This window comes from Ranitomeya variabilis, chromosome 3 (assembly GCF_051348905.1).
Source record: "Ranitomeya variabilis isolate aRanVar5 chromosome 3, aRanVar5.hap1, whole genome shotgun sequence".
Classification (NCBI taxonomy): Eukaryota; Metazoa; Chordata; class Amphibia; order Anura; family Dendrobatidae; genus Ranitomeya; species Ranitomeya variabilis.
Genome location: NC_135234.1, coordinates 220,802,342 through 220,816,804, shown reverse-complemented (window position 1 = coordinate 220,816,804; position 14,463 = coordinate 220,802,342). Strand labels below are relative to the sequence as shown.

Genomic DNA, 14,463 nt, shown 5'->3' with positions numbered 1-14,463 from the left:
TGAGACACCAGTTAGAACAACCCTGTACAGGCCTAATATACCACAGTTTTCCAGACTCCCCATAAAAAAACATGTGAGGACGATGCTTAAGGAAAAGACTCTCGTCTGCCAGTCCCTCTTCTTTAATCATCAGGATTGCTAGGTCCAAACAGAACGCTAATTGGAGAAGAGCTGCTGGCTGCTGGGCTTTCCTTCTGGGATCTCCTCTAACTGCTGGTGTGCAGGGCTGTGGAGTTGGAGTCAAAGTTGTTGTCCATTTTGGTGAAGTTGGAGTCGATATAAAATGTGCCAACTTCGAGCCCTAAAATAAATGTTTTCATAAGAATTTGAGAAAGTTACAAAATGTCCTATAAATGTGTGTTCTGTTCCTGATTTCAGGATCTCGGCTTTTAGCTGAGATGAATCTGTGCCGCACTTTACGTACATGCTCAGTAGTGAAGCAGTGCTCGGAGTGGTGGATTCGGAGTCGGAAGTCAGGGAAATTGAGCAGAGTCAGTGGTTTGGTTACCCACTCCAGAGCCCTGCTGGTGTGGTGGTAGTTTTTACAACTAAAAAACAGTAGACTTGTGATTTTTTTTGTTGTGAATGGTGATATTTCCCCATTGAAGTTGTTTTATATCTCAAAACCAGACAATGATGGAAGTTATGTTGTGAAATACCTGAAATGAGCTTATCAGGTATGATGTTTTGCTCTTGTCACTTTCGCTCTTTCCTTTATCTCAGTACTTCCCATCGTTTTTTTATTATTTATAAAGTATCTCTAGAGCACATAATAAATTTGGGGCATGCCACGTTCTTTCCTTTTCTGGTGCCTTTTGCTCATTCATGTATTTGAGATTCCATTGCCAGTAGCGGGCATTAACTTCTGTAGTGACGTACAGTACTGGCAAACCTATGAGTGGAGCTTAAAGGGTTACAGAACTTTTTTATTAACATGTCTCAAGTTTCTAGAGGAATTAGTCAAAAAACAAACTTTTTTTCCATTTATTTTAATTTCTTACAGACCATTCTGTAATAGAGTTGGGTTGACTTAATGAGCATTCTGTGTTTTTGTTTTCTTCAGATTCGGGCAGATGGTCCTCCGTACGGTGGCATTCAGTATGAAGTAGTACACGCAATGAGAGATGGAAGTCCAATCCTTAGGGACATGGCATTTTCCACGGACAGCAAATACCTCTACATCATGTCAGAAAGACAGGTAAGAAACTGTGACCAAATTGTGACAAAGTTGTCCACACATATTTATTGGAGTTATGTGAAAGGGAAGATTGTGATAATTGTGATGGGTATGACCGAACAATGCCTGCCTGAAAACTCACCGGCCATGTTGGATCTGGGTTGCTGGTTGATCATGGTTGATAGTTTGCCACTTTTTTCTCTATGTATATTTTTAATACTATGAATATATAGCCTCCACTTTTTGTGTGTAGTGCTGCAGCTTGGTGGCATTGACGTGACTGAGGCAGGTGTATCACTATTTTATCATTCTGTTCTTGTACAACTCCTTTCATCTAATGAGGAGGTGCACAACCTTTTCTAGCCAGAGAGCCTCATTGTCATATATTATAAAATGTGTTGGGGTATTACCATATATCATATATAGAAATTATATGCCATAAATGCATGTTAGATAGTAGGCTATAGTGGAACCAGCACCTATGGGAATAATAGGGGCCCCCTGTACCTCCAGTTGGCACTTGAATGTGGCTCTACCCAGTGTAAACTTTAAGGGGTATTCCCATGTGCAAGATCATATCCCAATATCTAGTAGGTATAATAATATTAATAGTAATATTAGCAAATACCTCCAATTAGAAATGTAGTGTAGTTTTCCTGATTCGCTATGTCTCTTTCCTCATGTGCAGTTGTAGCGCCCCCACTGCCGCAGGGCCGAGGGGTACCCGATACCGTACCTCTGAGTCTCTGCTCTGGGGTTGTCACGGTGGCTAGACCCAGTCCGTGACCCTGCTGAGGGGCGTACAATAATAGATGCGGATAGATGATGGTAGTGGTGATGCCGTAGTGGTGCGGTGCAGTAAATAACGAGGACACCAGGTTGCAGTCTCTTTACCTCTTTACTGAAGATCTCTGGGTCCTCAGTCCGGAATCCGGATAACCAGGCTGCGCAAGTCCGGCCGGTCCAATGGCACCTCCAGAGTTCTCTTAACAGGTGGAAATCTGCGCCTTCCTGCTAGCGCTGTGTGTTGTGGTCCTTCCCTGCTGTGCTTACGGAAAGTCCCCGCAACTGTTGTGTCCGTTTCTTAAGTTCCCTCACAACTCGTTTAGATGATGTCCTGCTAATCCTCCGTCCCTCCCTGATGTTACGGTTAGGACGGCACCCGTATGACGGGTAGGCTCGGAGCTCTTCCGGGACCCTAGAGTCGCCCCTCTCCACAAGTTGCCCCTCAAGACTGCATAGGTGATTTAGGTGAGACAGCCCGCCTTAGACTGACTGTCCTGCCGTTGGTTTAGAGTATTGCTTGAAGCTGAATATTGTAATACTCCCTCGGCGTTCCGGCCGCTGGTTGTGCGCCTCAGTAGGATGTTGCCTCGGTCTTACAGCACGACTCCTACTGGTATTTCTCCTTGTTGCTTTGATCTCGTTTCTCACTCAGCACAATCTATCTCGCTTCCAATCCCTCCTTGGGTACCGCCGCTATACTGAGCAGGCACGGTCCCGTTACGTTCGCTCAAGTTGCCAAGCCTCTGTCAGGATCCCACCCCTGACAGGGACCCTACCGAATCTTCTCCCACAACACCCTCTGCCACAAGGTGTTGCCTGGTTCCAACCCAGTCAGCTTTCTGCCAAACTTCCTGCCTGACCCCCAGTTTACCCACAATGGTGGGGAGTGGCCTAATGAATAGAACCCTTAGCTCCCCCTGGAGGCCCGGCTGTGAAATGTATTGGTGTCTGTGATACCTGGTCAGATGAACTCCTTCAGTGCCATCAGACGTACCATAGCTCCCCTTAGTGGCGGAGCCACAGTACTGCAACGACCAGGACTCTGGGGCGCTGCACTGGCATTGCAGGACCTTAGGTATCCATGGTTACGACCAGTGATATAGTGACAGTTAGCTAGTTGCTAGTGGTCATATCATAGATACCTAAGGTCCTGCAATGCCTGCACATGAGGAAAGAGACATGAAAAACTATACTACATTTCTAATTGTAGGTATTTGCTATTATTATTATTATTACACCTACTACATATAGGGATAGGATCTTGGAGATGGGAATACTCCTTTAATGCCATACTACAATGTATAGAGACACAAGCATAGAATGCCTTTATAAATCTTATATATCTTTAGGGAGTAGTAAAAAGATGTCAAGGGACCTCGTTCTCCAAAAAATGTACAGGGCGCATCAAAATGACTGTGTGCTATCCTTCTTTTATTTGTTATGGAAACTGCATGCAGGTAAGTATGTCTGTGAGCAGATGTTTTGTGGCCGCACAGAATGGCATAGCGTGCCCCCTCGCAGGTTGTGCACCCAGACCTAATGATCATTCTCATAGACAAGCATGCCAGGGAGGAGGTCTTTGGGGGCTTATGATGCAGGACGCTTTTCGGTTGGGTCGGGCGTTTGGAGAGGATGTAGAATGCCAGAAACATATGACAGCAGCAGTGACATGGTGGCTCCCAGAGCAGGTGCGTCAGTGTACAGCCGCTCACTAATGTGTTCCAGACTTCCTGCCGCACATCCTGGTGATGCCTGTACATTGTTGCAGCATACAACAATTCATCCTGAATATTACTGTCTCACTTGACATTACCCATTTTCTGTCTTGGAGACCGGCATTCTCTGGCGGTTACTATGAAATATTAAAATGCAGCATAATTATGCTCAGAATCATCGATTATATATTTGTATCCGCCACCCGAAAGGATTCCAGCAGCAAATCTGATGTACAGCGGCGAGGGGGATATAAAACTGAGTGGCTGTAGGTCTGCGTAATTTGTCCAAATCACATTTTCCAAGGTGTCGGCTTGAGCCACCTCATATCGGAAACATGGAAGCCTTTTCTCCACACCTCGTAATTGTTTGTGTTGGGTTTATGATAATTCAGAATTAAAGCGAGAGATGTTTAATCCTTTCTCCTGCTCGCTGCGGGAAACATTAATGCACATTTTTCTCTTGCAAATTGACTTCTCCATGTAAAGATTAGAGCGGCCAGAGTTTGTTCTGTTTGGATAGCAGCCTTGTAGAATTCAGATTTCATGCAAATTTAGGGAAGCGATTTAGGCTGCTGGCAGTCTGATAATGAAAGACCAGTGCAGCTAACTGGGTATTTAGGAAGGAGCGCACATCAGTCCACGGTGACTGATTCAGGAATGTGCAATATCTGAGATTAATGCAACAAAGTGAGATGAGATGTTAGACAGCAGAGTTATTACTATCAGATACAACCTATGCCGGCGATTGTTTCCTACCAGCTAGAAATAACTTGCTTTATTAGGGTACACCCACTAAAACACCACGAGAGGGGCATATGCTGCACTCCTCCATATTAAATTGTGTTGTGATGTCGAATACGTTCTTAGTAGCACCTTACACAGAAAATGCCATGATTTCTGTTAATCGAGAAGAATTCAATATTTTTTGCGAGCGTGATATCACAGTCACATGTACGCATATTGTTTCATGCAGCGCTATAGGAGAGCAGTACACACAGTACCAAACTGCGGCCTCCCATGATCGCATAAGGCCTTGCTCAGGCGATAGCCTATCCGTATTGTCATCCATATGCCATCCGTGATTCCATTGTCTACATCCGTATGTGAACAATTTAATAAATAATAAAGCTGAAATACAATTTCCTATCTTAGTAATTGAAATGCATCCACAAAAAAACTCATGACATGCAGATGATTAAATTATGGGCCATTGAGGAAGGAGTCACAGCCTGGAAACGTTGGAAGTTTGGTTTATTGACTCCACCTCCCTGGTTGTGACGAATAGACAATGCTGGGGATGTGAATTTCCATAGATTTTCGTTCCCCATGATCCACACTGATTATGTTAGTAAATGTCCAAGATGGCTTAAAAATGTGCAATTTTTTTGTAATATATGGATATTCCTATTGTTGACCTCCTCAGGCACCAGAGCTTGGGTGGAACTGCTACTTCTGGGCCCCATTTAGCATTGCTGTGCTGTAATCAAGTCAAATTATCTCAGAGAAAAAGTCATTTTGATACTGATTCTTTTTATACTTTTGGAGTGAGAGCTGTTTGGTAAGTACAGGAAAGCCTTCTCGCTCTGGGAAAGTTTTATAGGTAAGGGAAAAGTCTGACGGCTATATAACTCGGACAAGGATCGCAACGTAATACTCGGATTGGCCGTAGGCTCTCCCGACATAAGCGTGACGGCATGTATTTCTATGCAGTTGTCACGCTTGGGTCGGGAGAGCCTCCAGCCAATCCGAGTATTACGTTGCGATCCTTGTCCAAGTTATATAGCCGTCAGACTTTTCCCTTACCTATAAAACTTTCTCAGAGCGAGAAGGCTTTCCTGTACTTACCAAACAGCTCTCACTCCAAAAGTGAGCAATGCTCAGATTGGCTGGAGGCTCTCCCGACATAAGCGTGACGGCATGTATTTCTATGCAGTTGTCACGCTTGGGTCGGGAGAGCCTCCAGCCAATCTGAGCATTGCGCTGCGATCCTTTTCCGAGTTATTTAGCCTTCTGACTCTTCCCTTAGGCTTGTAAGGTTCATCATAAGGCTTGGTTCCCTCTAAGCTGTGTGCACTGGAAACACCTTCCAGACAGGTGAAGCTGTGTTCATACATTACGGCTGCATCACTGCTGCGATCTAAACAAAACAGCGCCAACGTGCAGATGTAAATGCTGTTCATTAATGATGGCCACAAGGTTGTGCAGCTGTATGAAAGTTTGCAGCCAATATACAGTGGGTACGGAAAGTCTTCAGACCCCTTTACATTTTTCATTCTTTGTCTAATTGCAGCCGTTTGGTAAATTCAAAAAAGTTAATTTTATTCTCATTAATGTACACTCTGCGCCAAATCTTGACTGAAAAAACAGAAATGAAGACATCATAAGTATTCAGACCCTTTGCTGTGTATTGAGTAGAAGCACCCTTTTGAGCTAGTACAGCCACGAGTCTTCTTGGGAATGATGCAGCAAGTTTTTCACACCTGGATTTGGGGAGCCTCTGCCATTCTTTCTTGCAGATCTTCTCCAGTTCCATCAGGTTGTATGGTGAACGTTGGTGGACAGCCATTTTCAGGTCTCTCCAGAGATGCTCAATTGGGTTTAGGTCAGGGCTCTTGCTGGGCCAGTCAAGAATGGTCACAGAGTTGTTCTGAAGCCACTCATTTGTTATTTTAGCTGTGTGCTTAGAGTCATTGTCTTTTTGTAAGGTGAACCTTCCAAAAAGTCTGAAGTTTAGAGCACTCTGGAAGAGGTTTTCATCCAGGATATCTCTGTACTTGGCTGCATTCATGTTTCCTTCTATGACAACCAGTCGTCCTGTCTCTGCAGATGAGAAACACCCCCATAGCATGATGCTGCCACCACCATTTTTCACTGTTGGGATTGTATTGGGCAGGCGATGAGCAGTGACTGGTTTTCTCCACACACACCACTTAGAATTATCACCAAAATGGTCTATCTTCGTCTCATCAGTCCAGAGAATCTTATTTCTCAATCTGGGAGTCCTTCATGTGGTTTTTAGCAAACTCTATGCTGGCTTTCATATGTGTTGCACTGAGGAGAGACCTCCGTCAGGCCACTCTGCCATAAAGGCCCAAGTGGTGGAGGGCTGCAGTGATAGTTGACTTTGTGGAACTTTCTCCCATCTACCTACTGCATCTCTGGAGCCTAACCACAGTGATCTTGAGGTTCTTCTCTCACCAAGGCTCTTCTCCCACGATTGCTCAGTTTGGCTGGACAGCCAGGTCTAGGAAGACTTCTGGTGGTCCCAAACTTCTTCCATTTCAGGATTATGAAAGCCACTGTGCTCTTAGGAAACTTGAGTACTGCAGAATTTTTTTTTGTAAACTTGGCCAGATCTGTGCCTTGCCACAATTCTGTCACTGAGCTCCTTGGCCAGTTGCTTTGACCTCATGATTCTCATTTGGTCTGCACTGTGAGCTGTGAGGTCTTATATAGATAGGGGTATGCCTTTCCAAATCAAGTCCTATCAGTTTAATTAAACACAGCTGGACTCCAATGAAGGAGTAGAACCATATCAAGGAGGATCACAAGGAAATGAACACCATGTGACTTAAAAATAAGTGTCTGAGCATGTCTAACCATGTGATATTTTGTTTTTTCTTTTTTAATACATTTGCAAAAATTACTACATTTCTGTTTTTTTTCAGTCAAGATGGGGTGCAGAGTTTACATTAATGTGAAAAAAAAACTTTTTTGAATTTACCAAATGGCCTCAATGAAACAAGGAATGAAAAATGAAAAGGGGTCTGAATACTTTCCGTACCCACTGTATACTGTGGCGTGACTAACAAAAGAAGAGGGACTCTTTCATACTGAGTGTGTAATAGCCATGTCATCCAATCCTGGTTTAGTTAGTTATAATGCAAGGCTTAATAAAAGTAAGCATGTAACCAATTTTCTGTAGGTTCCACCTTTTTTTCGAAATGTTATACTGCTTCTTTAAATAAAATCAAGATCCTATTTTTGACATTTTTATATGAAATAGGCATCTTAAAAATCTTCTACTATGTGCTCTCAGCCAAGAGTTTTGTGATAATTAGCCAAGCTACTATACCTGACAAGTAAAATTCTTAATTACCACTAATTGTTCCCCCCTCCCCTCACACCAGTCCAAAAATGGAGCATTCTGTCTAATTGCTACCTTCTCTGCTCATTGTTAATGGACACTGTTCTTCATTTGACAGCTACTTAATTAGGTCAGTGGCTTTCTGTTACAGTCTGTATAATTATCCCACCTGTGCCGTACGTCACCTATGGACTCTGCACCGAAGTAGCCAAATCCTTTAACAGCTAAAATTCGCCCTTTTGGTTGGTGAACCATAGAAATAGAGAAATCTGGTAATCACATGACATCTTCTGACCCTTCCGGTACTCAGGATGTAATGGCCATACAAATAGCAGGTAACAGTCTGCTAATTTCTTAATCTGAGTAAGGGTATGTGCACATGATGAGGATTTGGTGAGTTCTTGATGTTGCAGATTTTCTGTAGTATTTCGTCACCTATTAGGTAAATTAGGTTCCTTGGATTTTTATACATGCTTTTGACTGTGTTTTTAAATAATTTTTTCTTGCTTTTTTGATGCTACAGTTTTTGTCATGTTATGTTTTAATCAAAGCTGATTTGTTTTTGCTACTTTCTTAGCTTCAGATAGGTTATTTCCTCTAAAAAAAAAATACCAAACAGAAAAGGGAGTGACAGACAGCATCACATGACTCATCAGAGCTGCTGACTGGTGAAGCAAATCATGTGATATACCATGTCACTCTATAGATCCAGGAAGTAATCATTTTTCATCCTCACTGTTTGGCACTCACTTCTATAATTCTATCAGGGTATCACAACATGAGAGGTTCTCTTTAAAATGTACTTTTCATTAGGTCTTCTCATTCTGAGTGTCCCGGTTTACAGGACCATTCTCAGGAGCTCTTGGGATACTGACAACATGCCCTTTTTGTATGTACCCTTAGTCATCCATGCAGCATTCTTGCTGTATAGACGAATCTGGACCTGGCGTATGCGCATTTAACACTTCCGTACTCAGGACAATGTTCTATGTACTTTGCCTGGATTCATCTCCATAGCACTAGAGCAAGACAGCTTGGTATGGCTGACGTAGGGGACAACCCAAATCAATCAGAGGCAAAAGGACTGTAAGAATTACAAGAGGCACATAGGGTGGTCTGTTGTGATCCGCTTTTTGGCTCCCCTGGTGGTGGCTGGTGGTACTGGAGACTTGTGTGTGCTTTTCTGCCTCAGCTCACCTGCTTCCATCAGTTTTGGGAGTTCCCTATTTAGCCTTGCTCTCCAGTCACTTCCTTGCCGGTCATCATTGTAACCTGAGTCATTCAGTTGCATGTTCCTGCTACTAGTCTGCTGATCAGCTAAGTGGACTCTTGTCCTTATTGTTTTGTTTTTCTTGTCCAGTTTACAGTTTTGTCATTTCCTGTTACTGGAAGCTCTTGTGGACTGAAATTGCCACTCCTGTGTCATGAGTTGACACAGGAGTCTTAAAGTAATTTCAGGATGGGTTTTTTGAAAGGGTTTTTCAGCTGACCGTGAAGTCCTCTTTTGTATCCTTCCTCTATCTAGTAAGTGGACCTCGCTTTGCTAAATCTACCTTCATACTGTGTATGTCTTTTCCTCTGAACTCACCGTTAATATACGTGGGGGCTACTATCATCTTTGGGGAATTTCTCTAGAGGTAAGCCAGGTCTGTTCCTTCCTCTTCCAGGCGTAGTTAGTTCTCCGGCTGGCGCATGGCATCTAGGCAGCCGTAGGAATGCTTCCTGGCTACTGTTAGTTGTGTGGTAGATTTAGGTCACGGTCAGCTTTAGTTTCCATCACCCGAGAGCTAGTCTGTTATTTTTGTGTTTCTGATCTTCCCATGCCATTGGGGAATTTTGACAGTGGTCTAAGCCCACCAATTGAGCAACTAGGTGCTGTTTTTGCGGAAAGCAGGGACAACTCTGACCTATGACGTTGCTTCAGGTATCCTGGGCCGTAGGGATGAAATAGAGACACAGGCAGAACCTTGGAGCAGCAGTTTAGCCTGGGGTGAACAGATCACAGGTTCTTTTTAAGCATGATTCACCTGGACTATAGATGCATTTAGGCCATAAATCTCCAACTGGTGTTTGATATAGTACTTGTAAAATCTGTCACAAATGTAACTCTCCATCTTTTCATACTGGTGCCCCAGAGCATGAGCACAATCCAGTGCGCACGCATTTCTAATCAGTGGCACACATTTGCAATTCTTTGCTTTCTGACTAAGTAAACTTCATTGGAGTAAATTACATTACGGTACTTTTCCTCTGTGAATAGGAAACTAGATCCTCCGTTAAAACAGAAGCTGTGGTTTGTGGCGAGCCATACCATTCACTTGTGGTTTATGGTAAGCTCCCCAGTGTATATGCTTTACAGAGACAGATGCCCTAACCTTATTGCCGCTTTCCTACTGATCTTCAGTTTTGCTCTTTGCATTTCTGTATAGGAAGGAAAAAAATCCATTTAACCAACGCTGGATAATTACATGAAAAGAAAAATGAAAAATTTCACGATGCCCATTTTTGGAAGTGGTGAAGTGTGAAATTTGAAATCAGAGCAGAAATGCCTAGTATTCGTCTTTTCTTTTCTTTTTTTTCCTCCTCTCGCCTCTTCATTATTGCAGGGTCTTTTCGAAGCAGCAACACTCTGTAGTAAATGAGTTCCACGGTTAGTGAGCTGATCAGAAAGGGGATTGCTCACACTGAGTGCTAACACAGAGACATAACTCAGGGTGGATGTCGGAGAGTTACAGAGACGCACAAATTATTCTATTTTATACTTTAATTAGTTTGAATTAGCAACGGGAATAGAGGCAGAAAATGATCCAGCCAAGGGTGAAATGGAAAAAGGGATAGGGTGGGCCTCTCTGCTGTATTAATGCAGGCACAGAATGAAATCTGTCTTACATCCCTATAGGGCCTGTTCTCTAGTATCTAGTGGCTGGAGCATGGAACTGCAACCATGGAAGAAGCAGAGGAGATAGAAGGATGGACAAATGGTGGACATCTAGAGGCAATAGACAATGTAATTATTCATTCTGCAACAGCAAGATTAAAAAATGAGTATCGTATTCATTCATTCTTGGTTGACTTGATTTACAGGGAATATGTAACCCCAAAATTCGATTTAAACCACGTATACAGTCCTATAGTAGCCCCTATAAAACTTACACCTGCAGTATAGATTTTCTTTCTTTAATTGTAAAAAAACATTATTTTTTTACATATGCAAATGATGGCTACTCGGTGAACCTTTAGCATGGTTAATGGTGAAGAACACCTTTTCGCCACCTCATTCAGCACACTGCGCTCCTCCCCTTAGCTTGAATGAAGGCGCCCGCTTGCCCAGAGCATGTTTGCACTTATATTGCAGGAGCTAAACTGGCGAGCACTCAGTGTTAGTGTGGATGCACCCACATCCCTCTTTCCTGTGTCTGCGGAGTCTACCCACTGCACACAGGATCAGACAGTTGTGAGGAGCCGCTGTGTGCAGCGAGTGGGTGCCGCAGACAGGAGACAGGATGAGCGTATGCCCGCACAGACACTGGGCAAGTGACCTTTTTCAAGCAAGTTAAGGGTAAGTGTGTGCCATGTTGATTGAGGGGACGGAATGGTGCACTGAGCCCTCGGCCACACCAAGGGTACACAAAGAAGCCCTCATTTGCATGTTCAATAAAACTGTGTTCTGTATGACTGAAGAAGGTATATCTATACTGCAGGAATGAGTTTTATAAGGACTAAGTCCTCTATAGAACTATTAAAATAGTTAAAATTAGGTTTTGGGCTGGCGGACTAATGAGGTCTGCAGCTGTATTTTTGCTGAAATGTCCAGAGCTCTGCAGGACCTGCTCTTGATGTGGGGTAACATTGTCCTCGGGAGATGCAGCCAAGGATATTATGAGAGTGACCCTCTACACTATACAGATCTATATGATTGTGGTTAATGGGCTGTGGATTTAAACAGTCACCATTCGACTCAACAATAAATCTGAATGGAAAAGGTAGCTATAAGCAGCGGGAAATATGGAATTTAGCTTTAAAAGAAGCAAACTTTGCTTGTCTTTTTGTTGCATGACTCTGAAATCAACAATTTTTGCCTGTGTCTCATCTGGGTCTTGAGGGTAACATTTCTTCTTGCAGAGAGTGACATGTCAAGCATGCCGAGATGAGGAGACTTTTAAGCCGCTATGCTCCTCTGGGAAATACGCAAATTGTTTCTTCAGAGAGGAAGAGGGCTAGAACTGTCCTGTCAGACGCCTCTCACCTAACCAAACCAGATCTCACACTTTGCACTGACGAGGGGCAGCAGCCCGAAATACAGTGTCTGCAAATTAGGTCTGGTTTTGGCTTTTATGCTTAAGTCATGTGACAAGGCTCGTTAAAGGGTCAACATTGACTTTTAAGATTGCTGCTTCCTATAGGTGGCACTAGATCACCTGGGTCTTGTTACACTGGCTTATTTTGAACCCCGAACAAGCACACCCTGACAGTATAGTAAGATGGTCAGTACTCTACACTACTGTATACAGTGGGGCAAAAAAGTATTTAGTCAGTCAGCAATAGTGCAAGTTCCACCACTTAAAAAGATGAGAGGCGTCTGTAATTTACATCATAGGTAGACCTCAACTATGGGAGACAAACTGAGAAAAAAAAATCCAGAAAATCACATTGTCTGTTTTTTGATCATTTTATTTGCATTTTATGGTGGAAAATAAGTATTTGGTCAGAAACAAAATTTCATCTCAATACTTTGTAATATATCCTTTGTTGGCAATGACAGAGGTCAAACGTTTTCTGTAAGTCTTCACAAGGTTGCCACACACTGTTGTTGGTATTTTGGCCCATTCCTCCATGCAGATCTCCTCTAGAGCAGTGATGTTTTTGGCTATTCGCTTGGCAACACGGACTTTCAACTCCCTCCAAAGGTTTTCTATAGGGTTGAGATCTGGAGACTGGCTAGGCCACTCCAGGACCTTGAAATGCTTCTTACGAAGCCACTCCTTCGTTGCCCTGGCGGTGTGCTTAGGATCAATGTCATGTTGAAAGACCCAGCCACGTTTCAACTTCAATGCCCTTGCTGATGGAAGGAGGTTTGCACTCAAAATCTCACGATACATGGCCCCATTCATTCTTTCATGTACCCGGATCAGTCGTCCTGGCCCCTTTGCAGAGAAACAGCCCCAAAGCATGATGTTTCCACCACCATGCTTTACAGTAGGTATGGTGTTTGATGGATGCAACTCAGTATTCTTTTTCCTCCAAACACGACAAGGTGTGTTTCTACCAAACAGTTCCAGTTTGGTTTCAACAGACCATAGGACATTCTCCCAAAACTCCTCTGGATCATCCAAATGCTCTCTAGCAAACTTCAGACGGGCCCGGACATGTACTGGCTTAAGCAGTGGGACACGTCTGGCACTGCAGGATCTGAGTCCATGGTGGCGTAGTGTGTTACTTATGGTAGGCCTTGTTACATTGGTCCCAGCTCTCTGCAGTTCATTCACTAGGTCCCCCCGCGTGGTTCTGGGATTTTTGCTCACCGTTCTTGTGATCATTCTGACCCCACGGGGTGGGATTTTGCGTGGAGCCCCAGATCGAGGGAGATTATCAGTGGTCTTGTATGTCTTCCATTTTCTAATTATTGCTCCCACTGTTGATTTCTTCTCTCCAAGCTGGTTGGCTATTGCAGATTCAGTCTTCCCAGCCTGGTGCAGGGCTACAATTTTGTTTCTGGTGTCCTTTGACAGCTCTTTGGTCTTCACCATAGTGGAGTTTGGAGTCAGACTGTTTGAGGATGTGCACAGGTGTCTTTTTATACTGATAACAAGTTTAAACAGGTGCCATTACTACAGGTAATGAGTGGAGGAAAGAGGAGACTCTTAAAGAAGAAGTTACAGGTCTGGGAGAGCCAGAAATCTTGATTGTTTGTTTCTGACCAAATACTTATTTTCCACCATAAAATGCAAATAAAATGATCAAAAAACAGACAATGTGATTTTCTGAATTTTTTTTTCTCAGTTTGTCTCCCATAGTTGAGGTCTACCAATGATGTAAATTACAGACGCCTCTCATCTTTTTAAGTGGTGGAACTTGCACTATTGCTGACTGACTAAATACTTTCTTGCCCCACTGTATGTGACCATGCGATCTTTAGTGTGATCGTTCATTCACGTACAGTGTCATTGTTGTTTACACTGGATTCTCTCAAAAAACAATGATTTTAATGTGGGAGTACAAGATGAGATCAAACAACAGAAGGCCTAGTGTTTGGGAATGAACATTCATATAAAGGTCTGTCTGCTGATCATCGGCTCATGTAAAATATTTCCTTTTAGCTAACCAGATCATTAATTTAACTAACCGCACTTATTAAATTCCCCTCTCCATTCAGCCTCTGTAGGGTAAGGTGACAGATTCCCATGTGCATGCCCTGTAGTGCAAAATAATAGGACAGAGCTCTTATGTCAGGTTTACATGAAATGATCACGGCCATAAAACGGTTGCTGATCGACTACATAAAAGCTGATCAGCCTTTGTTTAATGGCATGTTTCGATTCACTGACCAAACAGAGTGATCACAGAATATCATGTTATCAGCAGCACATCACCTATTTAAGCAGGACGATGTGCTGCCGATAATGATGATTTTTAAAAATCATCTCACCTTACAGACATCTGTGATTTTTCACGTCAGTGAAAAATGGTCAGTTTTTACC

General features: G+C 43.2%; 1 protein-coding gene across 2 annotated transcripts in view; it reads left to right on the top strand.

Annotated features, from left to right (window-relative positions):
* Positions 1 to 14,463, top strand: part of PLXNA2 (plexin A2) — a 343,686-nt gene that overhangs the window by 188,003 nt on the left and 141,220 nt on the right. For both annotated transcript variants that reach the window (XM_077295198.1, XM_077295199.1), the window contains exon 4: positions 1,064 to 1,198. In XM_077295198.1, coding sequence (XP_077151313.1) covers positions 1,064 to 1,198 — 135 coding nt within the window. The remainder of the gene's footprint in view (positions 1 to 1,063; positions 1,199 to 14,463) is intronic.